At 42.1% G+C, this 17197-nt stretch overlaps 1 protein-coding gene and 1 long non-coding RNA gene across 3 annotated transcripts; one reads left to right on the top strand and one right to left on the bottom strand.

Moving 5' to 3' along the window:
- Nucleotides 1–1346: 1346 nt before the first annotated feature.
- On the bottom strand, nt 1347–3767 carry MYF6 (myogenic factor 6). The gene is made up of 3 exons (XM_081128473.1): nt 2929–3767; nt 2537–2627; nt 1347–2325 (listed from the first exon to the last, which is right to left on the bottom strand). The coding sequence occupies exons 1-3, from the start codon at nt 3445–3447 to the stop codon at nt 2207–2209; spliced, it is 729 nt and encodes a 242-aa protein (XP_080984599.1). The 5' UTR covers nt 3448–3767; the 3' UTR covers nt 1347–2206.
- Nucleotides 3768–3927: 160 nt separating this feature from the next.
- On the top strand, nt 3928–16476 carry LOC308553185. 2 transcript variants are annotated; one of them, XR_013998197.1, is made up of 4 exons: nt 3978–4065; nt 4178–4236; nt 4979–5111; nt 14293–16443. It is a non-coding gene; the product is annotated as an uncharacterized lncRNA (long non-coding RNA). The 2 variants fall into 2 exon arrangements; XR_013998196.1 differs by lacking the exon at nt 4178–4236 and having other exon boundaries at nt 3928–4065; nt 4979–5293; nt 14293–16476.
- The last annotated feature ends 721 nt before the right edge of the window (nt 16477–17197 follow it).

Consider the following 17197-nt stretch of genomic DNA (forward strand, 5'->3'; position numbering starts at 1 on the left):
GAGTTAATATGTAAAATGCTACAAATGACTCATTCATGTTGCTGCTGGTCTCATTGTTATGAATACTTTCCCTAGCCAGAGCCTACAAAGGCTGGATCTGACCTTTGGTGGAAGAAAAGCCTCCTGAAGGTCAACTTACATTCACTAATGAAAAATAGAGCTGGCATTGAGTGCTTATTTAGTGCCCTCTTTGGCTAAGGAGTTTACATGGGTTAGCTCAACGAATCTTGTCAACCCCAGGAGTTGAGCCCTAGTATTGTCCTCCCCATTATTTTATAAATGAAGAAATGGACGAAGAGAGGAGCAGTTACAGCCCAAGGCTACCCCGTAGCAGCCTGGATTCAGTCTAACTTGTCAGCGCCCACCCAAGCAAACCCTTTGCATCCACTAACACTCCCACCTGCTCTTCTCATATCTTTGCTCGAGGGGTTACATGTCAATGTCAGCTTCCTCTGTGAAACTCTGTGCATTTAAAAAGTATCCTAGGAGAAATTAGATGCTCATAAAACAAAGTGACTATTAACTTCAGAGAGGCCTTTTGAGATGGAAAAAGGGCAACATACTGGCCCGTGCCTGAAGGGGGCGCTGCCTGTGGCGGTATCTGGAACTTCCACGCTGTGCTGCAGGAAGGTCCAGAACGGCCTGTGAGGGAGCAAGGTTGGGCTGGGAAATACTGAATTCGATTTGATTTTAACATTTCTGAGCTGAGGACTAGCTTGGGGGGGGGGAGGGAAAGGAGAAGTGTGTGTGTGGGGAGTTGAATGGAAGGTGCCGTCTACAGAAGGCGAGAGACCTAGAGATTCCAAAGGAAAGGCTCGTCCCTCCCTTCTGCTTTACTTCCCACTGAGATTCTTGGTGGTCGTTTCTTCCTGAGGTTACAGGATAAACAAACCTGGCACACGTTGTAAAATCCTCACCCTGAGGAGCTCCTGGGGCTGCGCGCCTCTCTGGGGCTTTGCTGCTTGGCCCAGCTAAGAGGTTTCATGTGTGTTGCTGCTGTCCTTTGCCCTCAACCATTTAACCCTTCCCTCTCTCCAAGCAACCCTTCCTCCAAAGAAACCCACCCCATCGCAACATATTGTCCCCTTCTTTTATCTTTCTATTTTTAAAAACACTAACTCGGGCCCCAGGAGGCCCTGAGGGTATTGCAGTCTTCTAGCCGCCAGTCTAGTTCAAGGAACCTGGGGAGGGGCCCAGAGCCCTGGCCGGGCGGCCACTGAAGGCCCTGGGGACTCGGAGGAAGGCTGCTGCTTCGAGGGCCTGGCCTGGAGAAAGTCAAAGAGGGAAAGTAAGGTGGGCTAAGTTAGCTGAAGATCTTTTAGAAAAATAAACAAAGAGGTTTTTTTGTGTGGCAATTTCTTGCTACAATGAGATTTTGCGGAACTGAAAACTCAGTTGCTAACTTTGGGCAAGCAAATCTCACCCAGAGCTCCAGGTACAGGACAGTTACATCAGAAACAGAAAGTAATGCTGGCACAAGAGGACAATTTCCTTCTGGATGTTCCTCACTTACAGAAATGTGGACAGATTGGTTTAGACATAGAAAAACGACCCATTTCCCCCCCTTCACATAAGCCGTTAGGAGAACACCCGAATAAATGGGCGTGCGCGGGGTCTAAATTAAAACATGGCTCTCTTCATGGACACGTACCTCAAGCATATTTTTCCAGCTGACTCAAAATAGGACCAACTTTATTCATACAGAAACTCATTTTTTAATATTACAATACCAGGATCCTCTCACATTGTATATACAATATGTCTGTCACTTTACAATATATATTTCTTAGGTTTACATATAAAATGAAAGTACTAAGGTTATTTACAAAAATACATTCAATACCACTAACATTGAAATGCAACGTTCCCTCTTCGTTTTAGACAGGAATGAACTTCTTTGGATCATGGCACGAAAGAATCACCGTAATAAAAGGAAAATATATTACAAAACCAACCAAACAAAAACAGAGTCAGGCCGCTAGACCTAAGCCACTCGCTGTTCCAAAAAATCACAGCCCAGAGCCCAAAGGCTTTTGCATCTGAGCGCGCACAGCGGTTTCCCTGGGGCTGTCTCTTTTCTCTCTGACACCCCTGGGCCGGGCTCCTCCACACCAACGTAACGTGAGCTCGTCCAGAGGATTCGGCGAAGGAGGCGGGAGGGTGGGACCTTCCTGCGGCGGCGAGCGTCCCACACGGCGGCCCCCCACTACTTCTCCACCATCTCCTCCACGCAGGGGAGTTTGCGTTCCTCCGAGGAAATACTGTCCACGATGGAAGAGAGGCACCGAAGGCTGCTCGAGGCCGACGAATCAGCGCTCGCCCCGCCTGAGCGCAGAAAGCACAGCAACCTAGCGCGGGGGCCCGGGGCGCGCGGAGAGGCCGCGCCCCGCCCGGGCCTCGGCCCCGCGCAACGCAGCGCGCTTCCCTCGGGGCGCGCCCCTGCCCCGGCTCTGGGCCTCGAAGGCCCGCACCGAGCAAACAGCCCCCTCCCGGGGTGTTCCCTGGCGTAGCCCCGGCGCCCTTTCCTTTACTTTACCTTCCTTGGCAGTTCCCACGAGCCCCCTGGAATGATCCGAAACACTTGGCCACTGGGAGCTGCAGGTGCGCAGGAAATCCGCGCCCTCAAGCTGCGGGAAAACCAAGGCAGCAGATTAGGAAAGAAACATCGGTTCCGGGGGGTGGGGGGTGGGGGGGGTGCCTTTGTTGGGGGTGTCTCTCCTGCTTCCTCGGAACAGGCCGGGGTGCGCGTTTCCTGCCTGTGGCAGGCACCCCGAGTCCACGGGTCACTGGGGGTTCATTGGAGAGGGAGCGGGAGGAGGGGCGGGCGAGGAAGGGGGACGGGAACCGAGGCCAGCCAGCTGGGTAGTAAAGCCCCAAGGAAAGCGGCGAATCGGCTCGGTGTTCCCGCCCGGCTGCACCTGGCCTTACATTCTCTTGCTTGGGTCTGTAGCTAAAGGGGTCCCCCCCCAGCTCCTGCATCTTCTCCTGCTGATCCAGCCTGTGCAGCAGGTCCTGCAGCCGCTCGATGTAGCTGATGGCGCTCCGCAGGATCTCCACCTTGGGCAGCCTCTGGTTGGGGTTGGCCACCGTCCGCCGCTTCAGGGCCTCGAAGGCCTCGTTGATTTTCTTTAGCCGCCGCCTCTCGCGCAGGGTGGCGGCTTTCCGTCGGTCGGTGGGGGCGGATTTTCTCTTGCAGGTCTTACAAGCCCAGATCAGGCACTGGCCGGGGCAGTGGGGAGGCTGGAGGCCTGGGGGCGCCAGGACGTGCTCCTCTCCGCTGCTGTCGCTCCCGGCTTCCGGGGGCATTTGGTCCTGGCAGGGGGACAGGGTACCATCACTCCCTGGATACAGAGGAGAGCCCTCTGCCACTTCTAATGGCTGCAGGGTCACATTTTCCCCGTCCAAGTAAAAGAAATAGGAGCCAGTTTCAAAAAGGTCCATCATCATGTTCTCCTCCTTGGCCTCTGACTCCGTCTGAACTGGGCGATGGGCTCAAAAACCCAGAGGAACCACCCAGATGGCATCTAATTAGTGCGGTGACATAAGTCACCCCAGCTTTATATATAGCAGCTCCTGAAACTCAATCCAACTTCTAGCTGTCATGGAGCATCAGTCTCCCAATGTGGTCACAGCCAGTGCTCTCCAGAACATCTAGTTTGAAAGAAAAGGGAGAAGCGTCACCCCCAGGAAGATGTGACAATCTATATGCAGAACAGGTGAAAACGAAACACACTGAGAGAATGCCACAATCGAAACACAGAATGGAAGGTTTCCCTTTGGGACCGCTGAAACACTAACAGGCTAGCAGGACGACTTCAAAACAACTGGGGATTAGCACTGCCCCGTTCCCCTCCCTTGGGCTCATCTGAATTCTAAGTATAGACCCATGATGAAACATTTCAAAGGCAATAGCCATTGCTCCAAAATAGCCTGGTTCATATTTGCAGAATGGTTCAGTTCTTTTCTCGCCTGTCTGTCAAAAAGATGCTATTCCTGGTGATTAAAACCATTACAGTCCTTCAAAGGTTTTACATGACTTTCAGGCTGCGGCCTCAGTAGCAGCAGGTAAATCTCTTTCCTCTCTTTTAATAAAGCTATAAGATGAGTTGGGAGCTGAAGGGGGTGGCTGGAGGGTGCTCAGATTCCTTCCTTTGCTATCTTTTTTTTTTTTTGGAAGTGTGGCAACCCAAATCTGAATTCTGTACCCCTCCATGGTGGAACAGCCGTACCTATGAGGTAAGGGGTGGAACAGAGGATGTGAATGCAATACATGTGATAACTTCTGTTTAAAAATAGTTTTCAGTGGAAATGAGACTTACACGAAAGCAAGATGCTGCTTCGGGACTCACTGTGGCCCCCACTCCAAGGTGCCTGTGGTATGGCTCCTGTTCTACACACGGTGCTCGCAGCTTTGTCATTGGTGCGCTCGCCCTCCATCGACTCCAAGTCCGTCGTTTCATGGGATTCAGATGAGAAAGGTGGCAACTGAGGCACAAGCAAGGCGATAGAATTTTTAATTGCCACTTTCTTAGGGCCCAATACGCACAAGTGTGGTGGTTGGGAAGGCAGTGAATGTCAAGACGAAGGGCAGGGGCCCTCTCGTCAAAGGGCTCCCTTGAAGTCCAGCTTAGTCCATTTCTGTTTCTGTGTGCGTAGGCAGGCACCGGATCGCAGCTTCTTCCAGATAATAGCAGTTGCCTAATACAGTTTCGGTGAAGATTTGATCAAACGATAGGCCTGTGAAGGGTATGGCCTGTATTAACTGCGTGGTGGACATTAGGCATAGGGCTGTGTGAGGGCAATGACAGAAATAAAGCACCGCTCTTGCAGGGGCTTTTCTGTGTGTGTTTTTATTTTGTTTGTTTTGGTTTTCCCTCATTTGTTATCATATTATTTTCTTTCCTTTCTCTTTTTGTTTTCTTTTGTTTCTCTGTTTTCTTTCGTCTTTGTTTTTTTGTTTGTTTGTTTTTCCTCCTAGAGTTCTGGAAGGAACCACTCCACCTGTGAGTGGCCTTTGGAATGACATCAACTTTGGCTTTGGCCTTTGCAGTCAGCGCCCTTGAAAAACTAGATGGAAACCAAAGGTCCCTCTTATTCTACGCCCAGCAGTGGTAATTATAGGCCGTGTTCAATATGACTTGGTTTTGTAAGTGAATGGAGTGAAGACAGTGCCAGGAATCGATGGTCAGACAATGCAGGAACCAGCCACATTTTCGAGTCAAGTCGCTTATTCAAAAGGCAATTCTTCAGGCTCTTTATTTTGAGCCCCAGGCTTGAGTTGTTAAGTTGACATGTGAGTCTGTTTTTATGTTGTTGTCCTGCAGCTGGATAATTCCTTATCAAGTTTGAGAGTCAATTTTGGGTGTTTGGAAAAGCAGGAAGCACAGGGAAGAATAAAAAGCCAATACCCCTTTTGTGATATTTTTTCCTATTTCCACCAGTCCCCTGGTTGTAGTAATGTCCGCAGTTAAGGCTGCGGATTGGAGGCTCCAAGAACACAAGCTATTTTCTAATATACGTTATGGAAAGTTACTCGGTGCTCTTAACCACACTCTATGCTGCATTTTATAATGTAAAGATAATTTGAAGAGTCATATTTCACCAATAAAATTATGTAGCATAATTGCAAAGGTTACTAAGATAATAATAACTGAAATTCATTTGTTCAACATTTTTGGGGTATCTGCTAAATGCCAGGTAGTGTTCTGGATGCTAAGGATAAAGGAGTAAAAAATGATCCCTTTTCTCATGGAGTTTGAATCTCGAAGGATGAGTGAAACTGACTAAGATATAAAAAAGGGGGAGGGGGGGAGAAATAGCCCTGGAACTGGAATATGGATGGCCTAGGTTTTAATCATTTGGAGCTTGTAAGGATTTAGTCAATCCTTACATCTCAGATTCTCAGCTTTTTAATCCATAAAGTTGATCCAATGACAAAAGACATCATACTCTCGAAGGCAGTCATGAACAAGAAATTTTTAAAAATGTGAAATCACTTCAAAAATGTTGCATACTCCATGAAAATACTTTTTTTCCTGAAATTAGGTATAGAGAAAAAATGAGTTAGGAAAAACATTGCTCCGGAGGAATTTTGTTGCCTGGATAATAGGAATAACATTTAAGGTGGTCCCATTCTCAGACTCACCACTGTTTTTAAGAGGTCTCGGAGAGATGCGAGAGCCTGCACGTCATGAACTGCTCAAGAATAGGAAAGTGTGCTCTTTCTCCATTATTTTTCCCTCGTTCCAGTGTCACCATAGGAGAAAGAGTGAGTTCAAAGTGTAGAAAGAAAAGATTCTAGAAAAAAGTAGAAAAATCTCTGAGGTGCTGATCAAGAGCAGCCTCTCAGACTGAGGTGGCATTTCTTTGTGCGTGTTCCACCTTCGCTGTTGAATGATCATTTCTTGTTACACTGCAAAGCCCCATCCCCAACATTCTGTAGCACGTAGGCCAGTAAAATTAGTGTGGTTGTTCATCTTGGTCTAAAAAGACATTTCTCTCTTTTGTTGTTGTTTTGGGATGGGAGTGGGAGGAGAGAAAAAGGAAATGCCAGCTTGGGAAATAACCATCTGTATTAGATTAGGTAATGGGAAAATACGCAATAATTCCAAACAAACTACTGAACTCTTGGAACTCCGATTGTTTGCAAAATATGAGATGTCAGTAATTGCAATTACATTATTTCTCAGTAGAACTTGGGAGCCACAGACCTTGACAAAAGGTCAGAACAGGTTTATGAAAACTGAAGTCCCCCAGGTTTTAAATAATTCAAATATATTTTTAAAAAATTATGGGAAAAGGAGATAATAATAAGAGAACAATAATATTAAGTATCAATAAATTACTTGAGGGGCCTAGAGCTCCTGCATAACAAAATCGGAAACTAGGTGAGTTTTCAAATAGTTTGCCGCCCCGCTGTTCTTACTTGATGCTTAGTTATTTGCAAATGCATTTTCTTTCCATCATCTCCACAGAAGACTGGATATGTCCAGTTGTCTCCTTGAGGAGGAGCGGGAGGGAAGGGATTAAGGCTCTTTTACTCAGTGGTGGGTTTTAGCTCTGAGCCTTTGGGAAGGAGAGGTATGTGATGGAAAAAGAGAGCTTTGGAGTCAGATGGAATTGAAGTTCTAGCCATTCTCAATTATGTTTGAAGCCCCATTTTTATAAGAGATCAAATGGCACATAGAATACATACATCACAGGCCTGTGTTAGCCTAAAATGAAATAATATATGTTGAGTCCATGACGTGGAGTGCCTCAGGAAATGTTCATTTCCATCCCTCCCCTACTCAATTCATAAGGCCTCTCTGACTGAAACAGCCATAGTGAATTAATCAAAAAACTAGATTTGGTGAGACGAGATGTTTAAGATAAACTTAGAGATTTATTTGTGTTAATCGTATAATGGAAATGAAAATATTGAAACTGGAGACTTAAGTCATAGTGTTTCACATATTTACACCCTCAACAAATTTCCAGTTTACTGGGGGACAGACACTAATTTAAAAATCACACAAAGAAATAACCGAGCTGGGAACTTTGGGGGAAAGGAATGTGGTTCTACGCCAGTGTACAACAATGAAGGGTTTGTCATGAATGGGGAGCTTGGGAAAGGACGATTTGGGGACAGAAGTTCCTGAGGTGTAGGGTTGGTATTTCTAGGGAGCAAAGTTGAAGCTTCTTAGCAAACCCGTGGATTGAAACGGTGCCGGCGTGAGGAAGGCAAGGGAGAAAGAGACACAGGAGAGGGTTTGTCAGAAACTGGCAAAGAGGTTTTTGCAGATTATATCTAAGGGATAGGACTACATCGTTGCATAGTTGGGTTCAAAGAAATCAGTTTCAGTTGTAGCTGAGGGCTAGACAGGAAAATGATCCTTTTTTCAGCGGTGAAAAGAGAGAGAAGAGAGAAAAGGGGTGGAATAAAGAGGGGTTTGGGGAGAGGAGAGAAAGGAAATGAGCAGAACCTAGTGCGTCCTGCAGGTAGAAGGAGGATTGGCCAGCAAGGCCAGTGAGTGGCTTAAAGAACAGTAGGTGACGGAAGGGCCCACTGACTGAAAGGGGACATTCAGAAGAGTCGGATTAATGCTTTAAACTGGTGGCAGCTAAGTGAGTAACATGAACCTGTGCCCCCGTAATTTACCTCATCTGCAGACACTTTGTGCCCAGAGAGTCCCAAACACTGTGGCAAAAATAGGTTTGCACTTAGATCTACAGAACATTCCAGTCACTTCAGCAGAGCTGGGGGAGGGGCGCACACCAAGCAGAGGAAAAGGGAAGATTTTAAAGGCCTTTGCCATCTCCAGATGGCGGCCCCGAGAAGTGATGCAGAGAAATGAGACTGCTGTGGAGCAACCCTTTTAAAACATTTCCAAAACACCGGGCCTGTGGCAGGTAAAGGAGGAGCCAGGGACGCTACAAGAAATATATATTTTGCTCTTTGCTCTCACCCCTAATTCCCTTCCATTTGGAAGTAGGCCATGCCTACACAACTTCCATAAAAACCTGTGTTCAGTTCACGTACCAGCTGTGAAATACTACTTAAGGGGGCTGCTGCTCATTTCTTAGTTTCTAGACATGACTTCCAGGGAAAGAGGCAATGAATGCTCCTCTCTCTACCTGGGAAACGGTCCTTGGTGCTTCAAAAATGAAGTCTTCTTCATAACTTCTCAGGCTTCACCACTTTTCACACAGATTTATGAATTTTGAGAGTAAAACCTGTGAACTAGTAGGCTCTTCCCAGGTTAGGTATTCTTTGCTGGTAGGCTACCAACTGGCACTGGGCTTGCTTAGGATGGGTACCCAGGAGGCTCGGCTTGGGCTCTAAACCTGGAAAAATCCCAAGTAACTCACAATGAGTCCGTCACCCTACTTCCCAGAAAAACAGGGTAGATGCTATTCACAAATAAGAACAATGAACAGAGTGTAGGATATAGAAAGTAAACTTTTTCTTTATGAAAATAACAGTGATTATAAATGCAGGGTTTGATGTTAGATCCAAATTTTAGGTCCACTTGCTGATATTTCACCTTAGGCAAGTTATATAACTTGTCTAAGTCTCAATTAACTAGTTCATAAAGTGAGAAATAATATTACCTTCTAAGAGTGTTTTAAAGATTAAAACAATGTCAATGAAGCATTTAATAGACAGCATCTAGCACACAGTAAAGACTCTACACAAGTATTATATTATTTAACTTTTGATTGAAGAAAAGAAAAAAATTATCCACCTACATGTTGCTTTAATAAGTCATACTCTGCTTGTTTTTTGTTGCTATGTGAACAAAAATTTTACTCACATAATGTTACATAATGTAAATTTTGTATTACATGATTTTAAAAATCAAAGTATAATACAATAAAAATTTAAAATATAATACAAATTTTTACCTTCAGACAATACATGTCAGTTTTGAGAACACTGAGTGATAGAAAAATACCAAAAGTTATAATATGCTTAAATTCCACATATTGGCTCTGTCACTTAAAATGCTACACAAACATTTTCTGTGATACATACAACTAATGTTTAAAATGCCTAAGATATAGAAAATGATTTTTCAAGGTTGTTTACATCTTTTAAAACCTAAATGAACTGTGATATTCAGATAATCCGAATTATAGTAATGTCTGGTGTTACTAGCTTGCTAAGCTGAACAGATGTCCCTAGTATAGAATGGTTAGCCAAGCACTTTGTTACCGCCCTCCAGCTCCCTGGTTATGACATATTGTCTAAAACAGTTGGTGCTTTAATGCCTGTCACAACCTACTGTGATAAACAGTCACCACTGCACAAACACATTTATTCCACAAAGTTTCTACCATTTTGGGGGGGGGGGGGAGTTGTTTAATCAGACACACACACACATTTTACACTTTTTCAGAAGTTCAGACATTTTTCCCTTCAGATAATACCTGTCAGTTTTGAGAACATTGAGTGATAGAAAAATACCAAAAGTTATAATATGCTTAAGTTGCATATAATTTGGAGCCTTTTAAGTGTATGCATTATATGTGTAACATATCACCAGTCACATGAAAATTAATCATATTACATTTTAGTTCTCCTGATTTCATTATTGGGGCTCTATGCAATTGGTAAAGCCTCGCTATGTAATTTTACAATATTATTACGATCTTTTAAGCCATGTAAGTAGATTTTTTTATTTTCCTGTATTTAAGTATAAGCTATTATGAGATTTAAGACGTTTGAAAATATAAATTCAAGAATTGGTGCTTTTTAGAATATAGAACAAAAATATATGAACGTCTTATTTTTTAAACTTGTAGCCATTATTTAACTCTGAAAAAAAAAAAAAGTAGCAGACCTTGTGTTGAAATGCTTAAAATGAGTGATCTCATTACTGTGTGTTTTACCAAGTATGTTAAATAGTTATCTTCATTTTAAAGAGAGAATATCATAGCAAAGAGGAATTAACCTGCTTGCCCAAGGTCACATGCTTATAAACTAAATCACGGCTCCTATAGCAGTGACTTATATAATCAAAAAGTTTCCTGGCTGGTGTGGCTCAATGGTTGAGCATCGACCTATGATTCAGGAGATCGAGGTTCAATTCCCGGTCAGGGCATAAGCACAGGTTTGGGGCTCGATCCCCAGCAGGGGACATGCAAGAGGCAGTAGATCAGTGACTCATCATTGATGTTTCTATCTCCCTCCCTCTCCCTCTCCCTCTCCCTCTCCCCGTCCCTCACCCCCTCCCCCTCCCCCTCTCCCTTCCTCTCTGCCTGAGATCAATAAGAATATATTTTAAAAATACATATATGTAATCAAAAAGTTCTTATTCTGAGCCTCTATATAGTGTCCAATAAAAGAATGGCCTGTGAGAGAAAAAAAAATCTAGGGCAAACTAATTTAGAGGACCTTTGAGTATTTATTTGCCCACCTGCAGGGGGAACTTACATTTTTCTACTCGAGTGGCCAAAAGCGGCACTGTTAATAGCTATTGACTGAGACCTGGGCCTGCATACTGAGGCACTGGGAAATAATGATGCAATGGTATTTTCCATGTACACTGCCATGTACAGGCAGTCTGTCCCAGAAGTCACAAAACTGATGTTCTAATCAAAATGCTTAAAGCTCATGGTCTATTTCATTATTTAAAATTATACAGTAAGAACCAAAGGGGAAAAGATGGAGTCGTTTAGCATACTTAGAATAGGGCAGAAGTTGGGTACAGAGACCTTTCTATCCAAGCCTTGAGTTATACAGTGCTCATATGTTCTGTCTTTCTCCCTTCCCCTTTAGTCTATGCCACTTACACTAGTTACAAGGACTAGACCTGAGGGATTTCAGCAGATGGAAGGTGTCTGGGACCAATACACAAATACTCCATACACATAATCAAAACTATGAGCCACTGAGTTGACTCTCCCTCCTGGTGACTCTATGAGTGAGAGATGTCAACAGTCCTCTTCTCAACAGTCCTGCTCAGCTGCTATTGACTCACTCCTATGGCTTCTTTAATGGAATCAATCCATCTCATATCTGGGCTCCCTCTTTTCCTGCTGCCTTCTATTTTCCCCAGAATTATTGTCTTGTCTAAGAAACCTGCCTTCTCATGATGGGCCCGAAGTAGGGCAGCTTTAGTTTTGTTATTTTTGCCTCCAACAATGTTTCAGGCTTAATCTGCTCTAGGATCCACTTGTTTGCCTTTCTTGTGGTCAGGGTATCCATCGAGCCTTCCTCTGAAACCATGTTTCAAATGAGTTAATTGTTTCTTCCTATCACCCTTCTCCGCAACTTTCACATTCAGAGATAGTAATTGGGAGTAAGAGAGTGTAGACGATCTTAGCTTTGATCTCTAATGACAAGTCTTTGCTCAAAGGCTATAACTCACCTATAATCTGTTGGGCAGCCATGAGTGGTCAATATAAGACCTCCTGAATATTGGGTTCTCAGATGTGTTTGATGATTTGATGCTTAATCTGTCCCTTCCTGTGTTGACAAGCATGGGCTACACCTCCTTTATCTATGTCTAACACATTTCCCAAGCCATTTGCTTTTATATTTAGTTTTATCTATTCTCCCTGTTTTCTCCTCTATTCTCTATGGTAGAATTGAATATTCTTAAGTAACAGAAAATGTATATTTTTTATATGTTTGTCAACTAGAACTGTTATTTCTTGATGTTTTGAGTTTTTAAAAGCAATTTGTTTAAGTTATATAACATAAATCTGTCTTTATAAAAGTTTAATTTCCTCTAATTTCTATTTGCCTCTGTTCATCCTTTGTTCTTGGCTTTTTTTTTTTTTAAAAATGTATCTTTATTGATTTCAGAGAGAGGAAAGGAGAGGGAGAGAGAGAGACAGAAACATCAATGATCAGTCATTGATCGAGCCCGCAACCCGGGCATGTGCCCTGACCGGGAATCGAACCCCGATCGCCTGGATCCCAGGTCGACGCTCAACCGCTGAGCCACGCCTGGCCGGGCTTGGCTTATTTTTGAAAATTGATAGTTTACTTATTTATAGCCCCCAAACCCAAACCTATATTCCACATGTAGTTTATGTACTTGCTGAAGAAAAAGTATCACTTACTACAATCCTTCTTGGATTTTTAGATTTTGTGTTATGTTGCAAACATTGATATGGTTACCTATTGAGCAATAGATCCAAGTGTATTTCACCCCATCTCCATTCTGTATATATTTTTTAAAAATTTTGGGATAACCTTTCCTTTTAAAAATATAGCCTCTCAATTTTTTTGTTTTTGTATTTTAATTAACAGGCTTTTTAAAAGAACAGTTATACTCATAGGCACAGACGACAGTATGGTGGTTCCCAGAGGGAAGGGGGGGGGGTGGGAAAGGGGAAAGGGGCAGAAATACATGGTGATGGAAGATGACTCGGAGTGGTGGACGCACAATGCAATATACAGATCATGTATCACAGAACTGTACACTTGAAACATATGTAATCTTATTAACTATTGTTACCCCGATACATTTAATTAAGAAATAAAATAAAAATTAAAAAAGAGTAGTTTTAGGTTTACAGAAAAACTGACTGAGCAAAGGGCTCAGAGAGTTCTCATAAAACCCTTTAGTTCTTGCCCACATGAAATGTCCTAAAAATTACACTTTTATTCTTGTTCTCTTTTCTGTCTGCTCCTTAATATGTCTTTATTTTGTGCAAAATTTTGTTAAATTTAGAAAGATCAATGTATTGCTTGCCTTCATAGAGTTTACAATCTAATTAGAGATATGAGATGTACTTTCTGAAGCAGTTACATAACAGCACAAATTAGTATTCATGAGATTCCAAGATGAATAATGTAGGGAATATGGCATGAAGGGTTATTTGAATGAATAGAGGATCTCATGGAAAGGTAGATTTTTTTTTTTTAAAGACCCAGAAAGATGGGTAGGATCTGGATAGGAGATGAACATGAAGGACAGGTCATGACCAAACTGTGATGAGAATGACTGGTAGGACACACTTAAAGGTATAAATATTGTGACTATTGGGGTGAAGCTTATAGGGAGTGGAGAATCATTAGACATTTTTGAGCTCATAAAATTGCATGCTTCTCTTAGTCTTCTATGAAAATTTGTAGTGGTATCTATTGTGGATCAGGAGTAGAAGAGCCTTTTCCAATAAGGTGTCAGATATTTTTAGGGTAGCTTTTTTGAAATTACTGAAATGTCTAAATGCAAATGCAGTCAGTAAAATAAAGAAAAAAATAAAACAAATACTGATTTTTCATAATTTCCATGTGCTGAAACAAATTAAATTTGAATATAATGTTTTATATATTGGGCTTATTGATGTAAATTACATTGAAGTTTAACAGGTTATTTTATATAAGCCATTCACAAAGAAAGCCTTTATTAAGAAATCCCTTTAATATAATGTCTCCCTAAGACAGAGAAAGAATACACTTCAAATTTTCAATCGGTATTAACTATCTTCTAGTCAGAGTTAATAATCAAGGGGAAAACATTTATTTACTTTTATTACTATTCATTAACTGGTTGACAGAATAAAGAAAACTTTGTTTTCAATGGGGTTACTATTAAAAAAAAAGGCTGGAATTTAAAACATTTTTGTTCCAAATATTTTTTAAACTCCCTCAGAAATAATTTGGGCTTGAAAGAGTCTTTTCTTTCTCAAAATGGTGGGTGAATTTTGGTCCAAGAATTACCACATTGGCTGAGGGTAGAATTTCTTTCTAAACCTGTGTCCAAGAAAACAGACGCTCGCATGCTGTTGGAGATCAGGAAAGTGCGTTGCTTACATAGCCCTTAATAAACTGTCCTTTTCTGCCCAACACAGGCCAGTGCGCATCGCGACAAGCACGACTCCTAGGACGTGCATTTGCGAAGGACGGTGCTCCTGTCAGACACAGGAGCCCTGTAACGTGGTTTCCTTACTTCCCAGTCCTCAGAAGCTGACACCGATTGTCCATGTGACACCTGTTCATTAATTTCCTTTCAGTGGAACTCCTCTCTTCTTCTCAGCTGCAGTGCAATTTTAACATTTTAAAACTTTTAATATGCGTATGGCTCTTTGTTGAACATTGTTTCTGTGTTCAGAGGACATAACAGTCGCGCCCTAGAGGATGTCCCCGAGTCACTGGTGCAGTTTGCCTCCCATTGCCCATTCTCAGGGGGGAAACTTGAGCTCGGCCCTGAAAACGGACGTGAGAAGAGCACAGTCATTCAGCTCTCTCCACCAGGACGTGAAGGCCTGGGGTCCGTGCCAACGCTTCCTTTCCTAACCTGCAACCTTCCGCACACCTCACCTGAGTGGATCCAACAGATCCCTAGTTGTAACCACTTACAGAAAACCTTCTTTTTCTTTCCCTCCGACTGGGAGGCGTTGGTGCGCACGCTCTGGGTGAGCCAAGACTGAAAGCACCAACAGATGCCAGGAAACAGAACGATTGCTGCATCCCCTTGTGAAATATGGCCAACCTTGCTCATTTTTATTCCTGATTGGGAAATCCCAGCACTTTAAGGGTTTAAGAGCATAAAAAAAATGTATAGTAAAAGGCATGGCTGTGGATGAGCAGATTTGTTTTGTACTAAAATGTAGTTGGGCCGTGCAGTGGCGGGACTTCTCCAGGGTAAAAGCTCTGCCCTGGTGTGTCAGTTTTTGTTTTGGGTTAAGGAGAAACATCACATCACAAAGAAAGAATGCAAGCATCAAGGGTTGTTTTGCACTTTACCAATCTGTTGTGCTCTTCCTGGCAAAGTTTGTATTTGAAGTTTGCAAAAGGTAGCAATTTTTTTGTGATGCTTAAAAGTTATATAAGTGTAATAAGTGATATTTGTCTTAATATTCTTTTACCATCTTATTCAGATCAATGAATGTGGTTTAATCTTCTAGATTTGTAACATGTCATGATATAATAGCACTGACAACATATGCTACCTTTTTAATTTCAAGATATTAATTCCTTAATGTTCTATGTATGATTCTAAGATAGCTAGACTTCTTAGGTTTCCAACTTTATTTTTACTTCTTTGAGGGTTTGGTATTTTATATAGCTTTCTAAAACTCCCATAACAGAAGTTTTTTCTTTAATCTTATCCATTTCAATTCACCAGAAAGCTTATTTTTTTCCTGACTTTGAAGAAAATCCCAGTCTTCTCCATGGAATAAGTTATCTTTTGAAGATTAAAGTGATGATTAAAATCAGCTTTTGGACATATGATAATACTATAATACTATTTTTGGCAGTGGTGTGTTACTTAAAGAGTTTTATAAATACATTATCTTAGCAATAACTTCAGCCACAGGCAAAAATGAAGCATGATCTTATAAGATCTTATAAGATTAGTGTGAGATTTCCTGAGGGTGCAGTAATTTAGCTCTACCTTCAGAAGTGGGCAGCAAGAGTTTTCTGGGGCTCTTGGGCTTTTAATAGTCTATCTAGAATAAAGGCAAATAATGGAGAGAGAGGAGGGGGGATAGGAGGAGAGGCAGGGAAGAAAAGAGGGAGAGAGGAGAGAGGGAAAGGAAAGGCTAGAAAAGGGAAAAGTAGGATTGAGTTCAGAACTGACCACTTTAAATCAACTCTTTAAAAAATTACATTTTACAGTTCTTAATCCCTTCATCTTTTTCACCCAGCCCCGTAATGCCCCCTCCCTTCTGGCAATGATCTTTCTGTTCTCTGTATCTATGAGTCTCTTTTTGTTTGTTTATTTTACTCTTTAGATTCCACATATAAGTCAAATCATATGCTATTGTCTTTCTCTGTCTGACTTGTTACACTGAGTATAATACCCTCCAGGCCACAAGTAGTCCCAGGGATGTAAAGTACAGCACAGGGAATGTAGTCAGTAATATTTTAATAACTATGGATGGTGCCAGGTGGGTGCTTCAAATATTGAGAACACTTTGTGAAGTTTATGATTGTCTAATCACTAAGTTGTACACCTGAAACTAATACAAAATAATATTGAATGTAAACTGTAATTGAAAAATAAAACTTAAAAATCAATTGAATGTGCTAACAATCACATTTTGAAAATGAAAGCATAATTTGAAATTACTTAAAATGCTTAGCATTGCTAGCTTGAACAAAAGGCCTAAGGTAAAGCACATCTTTTATTTTTCCCCTCCATTTACTTTTTTAAAAATAGTTTTGATGGGTTATTGTTCTTGGTCACCCAGCTCCTGAATACCTGGCCTTTCTTGAAGTTCCCGGTCTCCTGTCAATGAGAGTCACAGTTTCACCCACGTGGCTGAAGAGGGAGAGCCTCAGGGCACGTGGATAGCTTACCCTTGGGCACTCTTCAGGACACTCTCCAGAAACTCATCTGTGTTGCTACCTTTTTACCTCTCGAGCCCTGCTGGTTCAGGCTTTGCTGGGTACCTGAAGGTTGTAAGAATAGTATGGAACCCAGCATTACAGACAATAATTGTTGACTCCCCTCTTTGTGTTCTTCAACTTTCTCCTGTGTAGTCTTGGCTGTATAGCAACAAAATATTTTAATTTACCTTAAAATAACTTAATTTTGTAAAACAATTTTTAGTCTAGTAAATCCTCATTTAAAAAATATTATGTCTTAAATGTTACATCCTGGGTAGCCCAGTATGTAACATTTATAAGAGGGCTTTGGAATGATCACAGTAATCTATATAAGGTGCTATGGAAATAATCAGGCTTTAATAAACTTCTTAGAACCCATAATAACGGAACACTCAGTAGAGCAGGCTTTTCCTTTCAGCT

Source organism: Miniopterus schreibersii (genome assembly GCF_964146895.1).
Source record: "Miniopterus schreibersii genome assembly, chromosome: 2".
NCBI lineage: Eukaryota > Metazoa > Chordata > Mammalia > Chiroptera > Miniopteridae > Miniopterus > Miniopterus schreibersii.